This window comes from Anas acuta, chromosome 13 (assembly GCF_963932015.1).
Source record: "Anas acuta chromosome 13, bAnaAcu1.1, whole genome shotgun sequence".
Taxonomy (NCBI): domain Eukaryota; kingdom Metazoa; phylum Chordata; class Aves; order Anseriformes; family Anatidae; genus Anas; species Anas acuta.
The window spans coordinates 14,266,324-14,280,875 of record NC_088991.1 but is presented as its reverse complement, the minus strand read 5'-3'; the positions used below and the strand labels follow the sequence as shown (position 1 = coordinate 14,280,875).

The 14,552-nt window shown below is 39.1% G+C and overlaps 1 protein-coding gene across 2 annotated transcripts; it reads right to left on the bottom strand.

The window, feature by feature from the left end:
• Window positions 1–628: 628 nt before the first annotated feature.
• Window positions 629–11,171, bottom strand: VGLL1 (vestigial like family member 1). 2 transcript variants are annotated; one of them, XM_068696839.1, is made up of 6 exons: window positions 9,575–11,171; window positions 6,786–6,850; window positions 5,762–5,991; window positions 4,760–5,176; window positions 2,713–2,778; window positions 629–1,871 (listed from the first exon to the last, which is right to left on the bottom strand). In XM_068696839.1, the coding sequence occupies exons 3-6, from the start codon at window positions 5,970–5,972 to the stop codon at window positions 1,831–1,833; spliced, it is 735 nt and encodes a 244-aa protein (XP_068552940.1). In that variant the 5' UTR covers window positions 5,973–5,991; window positions 6,786–6,850; window positions 9,575–11,171; the 3' UTR covers window positions 629–1,830. The 2 variants fall into 2 exon arrangements, with proteins under 2 accessions (XP_068552940.1, XP_068552941.1); XM_068696840.1 differs by having other exon boundaries at window positions 4,760–4,874.
• Window positions 11,172–14,552: the final 3,381 nt, after the last annotated feature.

Genomic DNA, 14,552 nt, shown 5'->3' with positions numbered 1-14,552 from the left:
TGGAGCAGTCTCTGCAGAGATGCATGAGCATGCAGGGAGGCGGAAGCTGCTGAAATGGGCACAGACCAAGCATCCCTTCTCCTCCCGTCACCACAGTGATTGCTGCATTCAGAGTGGGAACCGAAAATAAACGTGGGAAGCGCCAGATGGTAGCTGCTGAATGCAGGGCGCTGCTTGCCAAGCCCTTCTGAGCAAAAGAGCACCCATTCTGAATGGGAATGAAGATGCTGTCATCAGAGCATAACAGCAGTGTGAGAGCATCAGGGACACATCGCAAGGCTGAGGCAGAAAAGCAAGAAACAGTACATTCTGGACAAACAATATTGTCGAGAAAGAAATAATGTATATTGTAGGCTTTTTATAAATAAGATCCCCTCAGGCTGGCCAGGCACTTGCTCTCTTTTGCCAGGTCTGCTGCACAAGGGCAGGACGACAACATTGCCAGGCATTGCAGCAATAGCTTGAAGCATTCTAGTGTCAAGGCAGAACCACTGATGTCTCATGTCCTTGCAATAAGAGACATGCATTTAAAAAAACATTTCCACCCCCAACTCCCTCCACACACACTTTGTCCAGCTCTAGATGGTTGGCTCACCAGAAATACTGACTTAATAGTTCATCTTAAATATTTTTATCTGTGACATGCACAGGACCAAATTGTTTCAAGAAGCATTAAACTTTAAAGGCATTTAAATATATCATTATATGTCTTTACAGACCTTAGGGATAAATCATTTCAGCATTTTCTTTTAGGGGGGATGGCAGAGGCAGACAAAAATTTTAAAGAAATAACTTCAATGGAATTACAACACAAATTGGCAAAGGAGATGTAGAGAGTACAGTGCAGAAATCTTTGCTTTGACTCGTAGAGGAAGCCAGATTATTTTACCATGTAGCCTTAAAAAACTGAGAAAGGTGGATGTAATAACAGAAGAACTAATTGGAAATGTATTAGTAAAGTTAAAAGAGAAGAAAGGCAATTTTGTAAATTGAAAAAAAAAAGAAAGAAAAAGAAAATATTAAAAATCACCTTGTTCAGATGGCTGAGCCCTGCGGTATAGTTATTAAAAAAAAAAATCAATCACACAATTTATTTAGAAAAAGAGTTCCTTTTTACCTGCAGAGAGGCTGGGAAAATAAAACATTCCCAGCTCCAGCTTTTTGCTCATAGTAGGATTTTAATCACATCCAATGATTTCTACATTTCTTTCCAGATCTACAGTTAAATTATTGTTTTCCAGAAAATTATACATTATGAGGGCAAAACAGAGCCTTCATGCATATGCTTATTATGTAGTTTCTGAAGAATGTCCCCGTGAATTGCATGCATAGCCACAAATTATCATATTTATATTTTGGGAAGTGCAGTAATGTACTTCTCTGGTGGCCTGTGGTTGTCTTGAAGTCTTGCAAAGGGAGCCCACAGTCTAATACTATTTTAAACAATATGGAGATATCAAATCAAGATAAGAAGTTGCAGCAATGAATTTATATTAATTGCATCCCTCGAAGATAGAATTGTGCTTCTTATCAAGAATGAATAAAAAGTGCTGAAAGTCCTTTTAGAGAGGTTTAAGTGTAAAAAGCCGTAAGTAGACATTTCTTCACAACAAACAGTCTGTTAGGTTCAATACCACAACCATCAGAAATTATTTACTGAATAGAGAAAGATTTTTCATTCTTAAAATAGTAAATTGTATGTGTATTCTTCCATCTGAAAGAAAAAGCATGGCATAGCTGCAGTTCATTTCTTCTTGATTCACAGTTGCAAATAATAAAAGTTCATGGCAAGAACTTTCTCTGTCAGAATAAAGTAGAAACATCCTGTTGCTAGAAGTACAAATCCCGTCTTCTGTCATGAATCTGAATACCTGAAAGACATAGCATTATCAGGACTGTCGAACAGCATAGTCCATGCAAACCCTTAGGATGTTGTGCAAACAAAATTGCACCTTTTGGTCTTCTCTGATGCAAGAGGGCACTTACTAGAATAACCAGAATGACCCATCCAAGGTCTCCCCAAAACATTGCACATCAAAGAACGAGCATCAGGGTAACCTCCCAGATACAGGATACAGACCAAAGAACACAGAAGCCCAAATACTTTGGGAATAATTTTGTAGAACTACCCTCCTAGCAGTGTTGTAGGTTTGCTGGTGAAAAAGGGACCAGAGCTAGCACACAGGTCAAACAGGGAGCACAGCATGAAGCTGGATGCTTGAGAAACAAAGCAAAGAGCAGTCTGCTGCAAAGCCACAAACTCCACAGCTACACCTCAACACCCCTAGAGACACACAATAAACATAAGTCCTACAGAAAGATGTAGCGTAAACTGTGCCTCACCAGCAGGGAAGACAGTACATTTCTTCAGCTAAGATTATGACAAATCCACCACCTTACATTTGGCATCTTTCTGGGATTTGAAACTTGGACAGGTAGTGAAAAATAGGCATGTTGTGAAGTGGCAGTCTGATGCTACAACAACAAAAACTAAGGTAGATGTGATTTTTCTAACTTCATCTCATTTTAACAGAATGTTTTCCCTCTTTCTGGTTAATGTAATTATAGGAGGTAGTATCTCTGGGGGAAAGGCAAATTTTGAAATGCAGTCTGGAAGCAGACAAAACCAGCTTTAATCCTTTGTGCATAAGAAAGGCAACTATCCTTTACAAGTGAGCATTAATTTGTTCCAAACCTGCTAGCATTACTCACCTGCAGTGGCATGGCTTGCACTTGTACTGGGATTTTCTGAGCCCTGGTAAGAGTTTGCTTTCCTGTCTTAAAAGAAGAAAAGAAAAATACTGGAGATGAGCTGAGATTCAGCATAGAGCTAAAAGTAGGAAGCAGTTCCTAAAGAAACCTTGTGCTTTTGCAGCCCAGCCTATAGCACAGGTGCTGGGGAGCTCTGTGCTGTCTGGCACAGAAATATACACTTCCATAAATATAAATATCAGCTGTTCTTAAACATGACACAGCGCAATGAGGAGTATATTTAACAGAGCCAAGAAACAGGGACTCTGACAGCCAGACTAGATGCATACATCCAAGGAACTTGCCAAAGGCTCCCTGTGAGCACAGGCCAGTTGCTTATCTATTCTTTCTGGTTTGCTCGATAAGCACATGTATAGCATTACACAGGTGGTGTTATGAGGCTCCCCAAACATTCAGAAAGGCCTTGTGAATATGCCTAAAGAAAATACTTTAATTGCAGGTGGTTGTGGGACATTAAGCAGTTTCATTTCCTTTCTTTTAATTTTTCACTCAATTCCTTTTTGAACCATTGAGCTGAAGTTGACCGTTTTTTGTGCTATTTCCCCTTATTGACCTGAGTTTCATGAAACATCTCATTTTTTTTTATTTTTTTTTGGAGGCGTCAGTTCCTCAGGCTCGCAAACCTTGGTAGGCTCACATTGCCCCCTTGGGGAAGAGAGCACCTACCTGTGTTCTTAAATGAAGTCCTAGAAACCCAGACAGTGTCTTTAAAGCAATTAGACTGTCCCTTAATAGCTGAAAAAAGTCTAGTATGCATGCCTGTGAAATGCATACGTATAGTTTCAGCTATATCTATATACGTACCTATCATGAGCAGAAAATTTGCATTTTCCATGCATGGGTAGGCATGCATTAGGCACTCTAGTAGGAATAAGTTAGCAACAGAACTACAGCTGGGGTCCTTATAACAAAGCTTTGGTGTAGCCTCAAAAGAGGAGCTGCGGACCAGACCACATGCAGATATAAACAATACTTTTAGCTCATGTCCTGCCAAATTTCTGCTGATGCAGATTAGAAACTGGGTAACCAGTAGGTGTTTTGCAGCTGGTTATTTTTCAAAACCAAAGGCTCGTGATCACTTCTTCACACGCCTGGTCCTTTTTATCTAGAAGCACCAGGTAGCACGTGCTGTTTTTTTCTAGCAGACTCCCTAAACAATTTCACAACCCATTTTCTGGGAAGCCAGTGCCAAGCTGCCATCCGGGAACGCCCAGGAGCAGCAATGCAGCTGTACCTCAGCCGAGCACCCAGGCTCCAGCCAGGAAGCTTGGTCACAGAAAACGTCTCAAATGCAGAAATTATTCACAAGGGAGCAATGTCATTCAGCAGCCCCAGATGCTGTAGGTACGTAAGCTCCTAGGAAATGGACTTTAGTCCTGATGCACAAAATCAGGGTTGTGATTCCTACTAATTGTTAGTAATAAATAAAACAATCTTTGCAACTCCGGTGTGAACTGCTTTAGGATTGGAAACTCTACTGCAGAGAGCAGTCTCAGCCTTTCACACACACACAGGGCAGCACAGCTTCATGGAAGAGAGCCATTAGCCATGAAGTGAGGCAAGGCTGGCCCACCAGCCCCCCTGCCCACATCTTTCCAGCTGCAGATTGAGACTAGGGAAGGGAGAAAAACACCCAGCCTTTCTGATAAGGGCTGCAATTTCACATCTCGTATTCACAGCATCATTAACGCCATGAGTAGTAAGATAGTTGCTCAGGGCTCTTACCTAGGCACCCCTTTCTAATAATACAGCAGCATCAGTGCCACCATGCCTGTTACCTACAGGCTAGAGATCTTGATAGCATATGGGTAGTATCTATATTCACTTAAGTGAAGTGCCACAGTATTCAGCAATGGTTATCTACTGAAAACTATTTCTATGAGCCAGGCTGAAGAAGTCTCAGATTTTAGCACTTTTGGGGCAGACTGTGTTATTTGTCTCTTTGCATAAGTTGCCATCAAAGAATAAAGCGATAGTATTTCCTTACCTCCCCCAGGAACTGAACTTTGACTTATATTTTGTAATCCAGTAGGTCCAGTCATACAAGCAGGACTTGAGTGTTGCTTCATGGTACATTCTTGCATGGATGTTAGGCACCTTTCCTGTTGCAGAAGACCAAGAAGAGAACCGTATTTCCTGTCAGAGATCGGTTCATCTACCACGTGCAGGTCAGGCAAGGCATGATGATACACCGAACTGGTAAGAGCGGGAGTACCGATCGAAGGGAAGGGCCACAGATCTGCAGGTTGAGTTGGATGACTCCGCAGAGCTGATGGCTGGTACTGGCCTGCCATACCAGCAGCAGAAAAATTCAGACCAGAGTTTGACATGCTTGTAGCAGAAGATGAAGGATATGGTTTGGAGCAATGTGAAGAGAAATTCCATTGATGGGGAGACATGCTATCTACTTAAAAAGAGAAAGAAAGCATCTGAAGTCTCATCAATTCCTGCTTTTTTTCCCCCCAAGGCAAATTCCAACATATTTCTAAGGAAACATTCCTAGACTGCATATTCATTTTTACTGAAATTATATATTCAGTTTTAGTGCTGGCTATCTTAAAAATTAATAATAAATTAATACTAAAAGCAGGCTAAATCACTACCACTTATGCTTTCAAATTAATATTATACATTTTTTTTATTACAGGCCATTGGCATAGGCCAAGTTTTAACACTTGCAAGCTTAGACAAATCTCTTTTTGCAAAAGACAACAAATTAAGCCATAACGCACTTACTGCATCTGACAGTGACAGAAGCTGGAAAATGAGGACCTGGTCTTGCCAACAAGCCCATGCAGAGTTTGGGAAGTATCCCAGCAAAGAGAGGGATTTATCCAGGAAGTCCCTGCTCCATAAACCACTGCTTTCAAAGCATGATTTTGCTGCTATTTGCACACAGTTCCAAATTATTCATCGACAAGATATGCATGAGAAAACACAGCACATTGCATCTTATATTTCTTAGTGAGAGCTAGTCACCCCGGCTCACCGTTCTTCAGGACAACAGTCTCGCTCTTGTGCTTCATGCTCAGGTCTTGTGGGTTCTTGGCACCGCTTAGAGCTCTAGAAAAATGTTCATCTACCACGCTGTTAATATCCCCTTGGAAATATGTAAACACGACACTCTGAGACCCCCATTCTGTTTTCACGGGTTCTTTGCTTTTACATGGCTTTGGAGAGAGCTTCCTTGTTTCCTCCATTTTCAATAACGAGCAGCTCCTGCCAAAAAAAATAGAGTGGTACAAGAAGTACTATTCAACTTACATCGCACAGCCAGCATGAGCCCATCTTCCTCCTGAAACTGGTAGTGCCAGAAGAACTGCTGCTGGTAAAATGAGATCCTTTATCTGGGTTTCTGCCCTTGTCACTCACCTTTTCTTTCTGATTTCCTTAATATATCCTCCTAATGCAAAATACTTCAGGAACATAACAAAAGGAGAAATCTTTCATTAAATACGCATTACATTTTTCAGAATCATGATGGAAATGTATTTGTCCCAATCAGATAAATTGAGTTATACTTATCTAACTCACTCAAAACGGCATCTTTTGCTGCTGAGCTTTATGTTTGATATCACTATGCAATATATAATGTTATTAAGGGATAGTGCATCTTGAAAGCAGTAAATGGACCTAGTGGGTATCAGCATTGTATGAGTTACTGGTTAATGCCATAGCACAGGCTCTCTTGCAGAATAAAGTGGACACTTCTGTCCACCAGCTGCTGTTTCTCAGCCTGCCTTCATCTTTATAACCCTGGGCCTAGAATACGGTACTGTGCAAAAATACCCTGAGGATGGAACGATACTAAAAGAACTGTAGCACTCCAACAAAGTAAATCAGACAAAATACAGAGGTGGCAGTAGCTGTGGATAACATTCAGGATTAACTTATCAAAATGCTTTATTCAATTCTGTTTTCTGCATTGTTCAAAAAGTATATCGATAAAGTGAAAAAAAAAGAAAAAAGACTAATTGAAGCTTAAAATAATACGTTAAAATAAGGGAAAGTACCTTGATGACTTGTCAGCACACACCTCCACAAGGAAAAGATTTTTGTGAGTAGTTGTTTGCTTCACCTGTTAGACAGACAGACACACTCAACTTCAAATAAAATAATAATAATAATAAAAAAAGCCTTTTAAAACTTATTTACTATATTTTTGGCGGGGGTTGGGGAACAACTTACCTAGAAATGCAGTGGGTCTGACAGTTGCTTTAAGCTTGGGTAGCAAGACTGATAAAATATGCTGTAGCTCAACCAGAAATTAAGGATTTAAGGCAGAAATTACTCTAAAATCATTTGCAGGAAGTCAACAGAAGACTGTAAGACTCCTTTTTGTTCTCCTTAAAATCTTTGCTGCCAGATATGGTAAGAGTAGGGCAAGGAACATCTCCGCTTGCACTGGGAAAGCCTTGTTTTTATGCATTTGTGCAGTTTCTGGCCACAGGGGAGCTAGTTCTATAGCCAGACCTCGCAAATTCTGCTGTAATCAAAATCATATTTAGCAGTGCTCATACTATGAATGCAGTGAGAAATGCCTGCTGTTTCTATTCAGTTTTTCAGTCGCACTGTCAGCTCATCACATGGCATAGTATAATTGATTGACCTTGGTAGCAATAAGGAGGCTGCTATTTTTCGGACACCAGGGAAACCTTTGGTCAATCATGCAAAACCTAAAGAATCATCGGATTTGTGTTTCAATCCGCCTAACCCTGCAATAGGAAGCATTGATTAGCCCACTCCTATATATTTACGATATTTCTTTTCTAATAAACCCTCTAAATCCTCAGAGATGTTTCCCAACAAACATTGAGTTCATCCGTGTGCCTGAAGTATCTGCAATGGCTGTCTCCAACTGTCTGTATTTCTTACACATGAAAAGACCATTCAGGCTGCAAAGTCAAGTACTCAGACATTAGGAAATGTGGGATTAACATTATCCAGCCATAATCCATCCCCCTTTTCATGACTAATCCTTACAATCCAATCCTTAATTATATATGTCATTTTAATCTAGTCACCCAGCCCCCAATGCTGAGGCAGAGCTTATTTCTTCCCCTTATCCTCTTTTTTTTTTTCCTCCCTCTCCACTGCCCCCTCCCCAGACATTTAAACTCTCCCAACTCCTGCACTCCCTTCATCTATAGAATTCTCATCCACATTTACCGTTTGCTTTACATCTGGTTTTGGGTGTTAACTCTTCCTCCCCCATATACTCTGTTCAGTTCTCCCCCTCATCATGGTCCCTCCCACAGCTTGCCCTAATCCCCTCTCAACAGCTACCAGTTTGTGTTAAAACTCAAGAGTTCCTCAGTCCTCATTTTAGGATTTCAGCTGCTTTGCCTTTCCTGCATCCTTTCCGCAGCACCAGCCTCCAGTCCACCTGAACACAGTGGTGAGCATGGGACATACACAGGTTGGGTACCAGTTAGGAAATGCAAGGAGATACTCCATAACAGTTATCTGATCGGGAAGACAATCTTTCAGAAATTTTAATACTGACTGAACTTTCCCAAATGCAGTGAAGTTAAACCAAAAAGGTTCCTCCTGATTTACAGCTACCTTCCCAAGGCATATGAGGGGAACAGGAACTAGCACACCTCAGCCAAACAGCTAGTTTAAGCACAAGGACAGGCACTACTTTTCTCCAGCCTTGTTTCAGAAAGCAGTGCACTATTTAGCTTATGAAACTTTCTGGCTGCTCAGCTGGAGGCTGATGCTTGCCATGGAAAATTCCAACCCGAGCGGTGAAAGTTTGGCAAAGCCATCAGCAACCATATGGCTCAAGAAAGGGTTGGGAAAGATCAGATGATCTCGACAGCAAGCAGCAAACCAGCTCCTCTTACACTGCTCCAACTACACATCAGCATACAATTTACAAGGCATTAGCTGTGGCCCAGAGGACCATTTCTCTTGTTCCTCACGCACTGCAAGCCAGCCATTGTGTCTTTATACCACTTTATTAACATGTTTAAGTTGCTCATGACATTAATTGTAAGCTCCTTTGGCACCATTTATTGGCATGTAGCAGCTGTTAACGCTTGTGTGAACTGAGACAACAGTACAGTTACAACACTAGGAAAAATAATAGGCTGATAAAGAAATAAACCACCAATCTTGCTTTCATGCTCCTCTTAAAAATCTTTTGGGTTTCCTAACAAATAGTCATACGAATGCTGGATATAACCTGTTTCCTCAGTCCTCTCAGGGCCCATGGAGTCTAAGTCCTGACTCTAATGGCATTAGGTTTTGGAGCACTGTGGTCTCCATTACCTGAACATCTCGCTCTTCTATCTTCTGGCAGGAAGACTGGAAAAAAGGCAGAACTCCTTTTAGTCTGCTTGCCACAAACTGCTGCCAAAATATAGTAGAAGTGGAGCTCAGGATGAACAGACTCAGTGAGCCTTATGTTGCTCTCAGAATGAGCGGATTATGGCAAAACAGTGCAGGTAATTGTCCAAGTTATTCGCTCTTCAGCAGACAAGGCTACATGGTAAACAGGCTTAAGAGATGTGGTTGTTGACTGCTCACCGCAAGTGACAGCACTTTGTTTCTCACGTTTCCAGCCTGTGTCTGTGCTACTGATTTACCATCACTATAGCTTCAGATAGGGAACTCTTTGCTATTTCGCACTGCCTGAATCAGTCTTAAAAATAAAAACAAAAAAAATTTCCCACTTTCCAAGTGCTGAGCAATAATTCAGCAAGCAAACATTCTCCTTCATTAAGTGTCTTCCAAATAAAGGGGCATTTGAGAAAGCCAGTGAACATGCATTGAAGTTATCATTAAATTCTCATACCTTAACTCACTGTCACGAGCTCTGGCACACCGGTAAGATTTTCTCCTTGCGGGGTGGTCATACTGTGTCCAGCAGCTTGCGATCCTTCCCCTGTACAGCTATATACACAGGCAGCGACTGCAGGAGGAGACAAGCAACGTTCATGAACTCCCTACATGCTTTCTAGCCTCTAGCTGTGACTGAACTAGGCGTTTCCCTCAGCCTATCTACTAAGAATGCATGAAATGCACTCCAACAAGTCAACCAGGTTAGGAGGTTTCAGGAATGAGGAAAATAGGATTGTAAGCAGGGCTTTTTTCATGACAATGTACACAATCAAGACGACAGTGTCTGGACCTCAGAAGAGTTTAGAATAAAGTGATAAACAAGTTATAGTAAAGAGCCAAGCTGCTTGCTTGGCCAGGGTCAGAAAGGACTTTCCTGTTACAGGTTATATCACATTCAGCATTAAGAGTTTCACTAGAAATATCTGCAAGGAGATCATCCATCTCCATTCCAGATAAGCTGGCTAACCAATTGTGGTTTATTTATTTATGGATCTCTTTAAATGACTACAGAAATCTTCAGAAAATGAAAATATCAATCTTGTTCTGTAAGTGCTGTAGCAAGAAACCAGTGGGTTTGTTCTGTCTGTTGTTTTCATGGTAGGTTTACCAAAATTACCAAATTGCTGCCATTCCAAAAATGTTGCATCAAGGTCAAATTCACCAGTGTCAGCTAGAAAAATACACTGGTGAACTAGTCACCAGACTGGTGACAATACCTTCTCTCTTTTATTCAGTGGCTTAAGAGTTTGTTTACTCACCTAGGCAGAAAGTAGGGCAGCGCAAGACAATTCCCTCTGTAGAAACACGGCACAGAACGGATTCATACATCTCCCAGAACAAGTTAACTATCAGCCAGTAAGATTTTCCAGGACTGTGCTTAAGTCTTTTGGTTGACACACTCTTCACGTAAACAAATTTCAACCACGAGACAGGCTGGATTTCCAGTGTATCAGCAGGGCCAGTGCCCTCAACATCTGAATCACTCTTGGATCCACCTTTCTAAATTCAGTTTTATATTGCAGAGATCATTTCTGCTAGAGCTTTTTTAGACGTTGCTCATGAACTTCCTCTGAGGTTTGTAGTTAAAGCATATTGGTGTTAGATGGCATCAATTTATAGCCCCTCAGCAAACACCCTGAAAAACGGTCATGTAAAAATGAGATTGCTATCCCTGTTTCTTTCCAGTGTATGAACTGAGACAACAGATTACCAATGTGCTTGGTTTTAGCATTCAGAATGTCAAGCTTTCAACAAAATAACAGTTTTGATTTGTGATAATAATTAAAATAAATCTGGTTGTCCTAACTTGGGGTGGGAGGGAGGTTGGGACATGAGCATGGACATACACACCAGAAAAAAAATATCTCAATTACAGCTCTGTGGTTTCTGCAGTTATTCCTCCTGATCATTCTATCTTCAAGCAAGGTCCATAATGCACCAAAGCAGGATGAAGTCTGGGGCAAAACCCACAAAGAAGGAAGAAAAAATGTGACCCAGTGTAAGCATTAGCAACTCTAGCAACATCTATGCTTGACTCCAGTTCAAAAGCTCTGGCATGTTAACACACATGCTTTATGAACTGAAATCACTGCCCACCAAATGATACGGTCCTTTTTTTACCAAGGAAAAAACAAAAGAAATACATTCTCTCAGAACTCATAAGGAAAGACTTTGTTCATGAGTTTGTTTATTAAAAAGGTAGTATAAAACACAACCCCTTTAAGAAACAAAATTGAAGACAAATCAAGGGATTTTCAGATGCTTTCACAGGTCTAGAAATTTTTCAAATATAGTATTTTGAAATGACTTTTTTCTAGAAGGTAACTGAAGATGATCAATTTAACTTATCAAAAGAAAATAACCTTTCAGAAAAATTCCATGTCAACTTATTGAATTTTAATCTAACAATATACTTTGATATTACAGAATGAGAAAAAAAAACAAAAAACAAAACAATCTGCTGCAAAAGATTCCATACTTCTCTAAATATTTTACAGAACTTTCAAGAGTATCATGACAGTAAGACTTCAAGCCCTGTATAATGAGCACTGAAATACACACAAGCCAAATCAACACAAGTACACAACTTACATAGTTATATTGCAGTATGTTTCCTCAAATCAGAGATTTAAAAATCCAATTAAAACCTATAGGTATCTTATCCCTCTCCCCTTTTTTTTTCTTTTAAAGAATTCTGTTAGGTTATACAGTTCAAGAATTCAGGGTAATGATATTGATTTTTACTGGAAAGTTTAAAGGCAGGTCTGGGTTTCTATGAAGCATCCAAGACCTTTAAGTGAATTAAGCTAAATAAATTTGATATTGTGACTAGATTAACCTTAACTGAATAATGACTAGGACATGGTTTAGTTAAAATGCACTGCATTTAACATACTAATGATTTTAAATGAATTGCAATCCCTATACAAAGTGTAAGTTGTATGAAGGACTGAAATTCAATTAAAAAAAGCAATAAAAAAGTCAGCAGGAGAAAGATAAACATTTTGATGCAAAATGAAACTAACTCTCTTTACAGCTGCATATGCACATTCGAGAACCTGCTGCAACTTCCATGCCTGTTCTTTTGGGGCTTTTTGTTTCTAGATGTCTACCTTGGCCACGCTCCTCAAACACAATCTCTGATGAATACTTTTAATTCCATACAATTACCTTGCCAGCAAACCACTAAATAGTGTTTTGATTGTAAAGCAAACCACAATATGTCTTGAATCTAAGCAACTGATTTTGTACTACATGGTTAGGAAAGTGATCACCTATGCTGAATTATATGGCAGTAACCATTAGTTGATATTCTTTCCCTGTCGTTGGATTTAAATTTGCTTCACATCCAATTTGTCACACCATGCGAATTAGCAGAAACATGTGTTTAGTCCAAAACTGAGCAACAATTATCCGCAAAGTGTTTCAACCTGCTGCTAGTTATTGTTTTCATAAAATATTGAGAGGAAGAGACAACTTTTTCTTAAGATGAACCTCTCCCTAAAAGGCTAGGGATGAAGAAACATGCAGTACACTGGAACAGAACCCAAGGGCAATTAGAAACTGAGCAAAAAGTTTGATTTTGTTGCTACTGATGAGCAAAACAGATTATAAAGTCAACCCTGCATTCTCAGGAAAGATCCATTTTAGTGAATTTTTTATTTAAGAAAAAAAATACAGTGAGAACTGGATTGGGGTTTTAACCCTTTACTTATCTATTTATGATAATGCTCAGAGAAAAAATTAAAAGCAACTCAGCTTGTTCAGCTTCCAATTAGTTAAAATTTGATACTAAACAATATTGCTCTACACTATGAAAATTTTTATAATCTTACTTTAAAAATAGTAATTTTAACTTCTGTGAAAAATGTAATTTATGTTCAGATTAATTTATAAAAGCTTGCATCATTTAGAAAAGGAAATCAGAAGAATTCGATCTCAATGCTGAAAAGAAAGTCATGGCTCCATTAACCTCTCCATAAGTCATTAAATGCCTTGGTAATTCAATGAATAGTTTATAAAAATATATTTTTACACTTTACTAGGGAATAACAGAGGTAGACAAAAAGAAAATACCAATTTGAGTGTAACGTCACTTCAGAACAACATTTTTGTGGAAAAACAGCTTTTATTTTCTTAAGAATCCTAGTTAATAGGAAAGCCAGTAAAGCATTTAGTCTCAGTCTTTGTCAGTGCTCTACTTCAGCATGAAGCCTAGAGGAAAAGGTGAAGCAACTAACATCACATTTTACTTTTGAAACAAGCCAATCAAATTTGTACATCAGAGAGAGGAAGATGACTGCACAAGCAATGATTCTTTATTTTTCAAGTCTTTTTTCAAACACTAATACTAACCTTATTTTTCATATTTGATACCATGATAAGGCTTCATAGAACTGTACAATATTTATAACATTTGTCAAATAACTTCCCTATATCAATAGCAATTCCACTGTAAAACAGGTGATTTAACTGTGTAGAGTGTTGCATGACCAGGCTCTCTTAAAAAAAAAAAAAAAAGCTAACAGAACACAATAGTTTTACAGATCTAAAACTTTGAGTCTAGAAGCTGGAAGAAAAAAGGAGCACTGAAAGCAGTACTCACCACATTAATTTACATTCTTTTTGTGCCAAAGCTCTTTCTGTGCCCTCAGAGGTCTGTGGTGTTGTTTACCAATAAAAATCCCAGGCAGAACAAACAACCCAGAGATGTAATCTGAATATGCCACCACATACAGCTACAAACCAAGTAGTATTTCAGATTCCCTGAACTGTTCAAACACTTGCTTTGCTTAAATGTACAATTCACACTCTTGTAGAGATGAGAAAGTGGTCCTACTTCGACAGCAAGCATTAAGAGTTCTCCTTTACAATACAGCTCATTAAAATTGGAATTTTGTCATGCCAAGTCAATTAGCCCCCAGAGTTTTAAACCTAGAATTCAAATATGCTTGTTGTAAAACGATGTATTTTGTCACAAAAGGATGTAATTTATAACCACAATGACAAGTGTTAACTTAGATGCTCTGGTTGCCATAACTACCCAAATACACTGATTACAAAAAAAAAGAGTATGAGATAGACCACTAGAAAAAATATAGATGGCGATCTCAGAGCACAGTTTGAAAATACCAACTTTCAGAGTATTCTGAATACTTCAGGATTGAAATATACCCAAGAATTAGCATCTATGGTTTCTCACAATCCAATATGAATTAAAAAAAAAAATTAAAAGATCCTCCTTACAAATATGCACTAACAGCCATCCATATGAACAATGTGCTACGAATTTAGCACCAATATTATAAACAATTCCATAAATCTTTACTCTTATATCCTTAGGTATCAAAATAATGGGATTATAAATGAAGAATGACCATGCCGAAAAGAACTCCCCCAGAGTTATTTTCAAAAGCCTGTTTTTCTGAAGC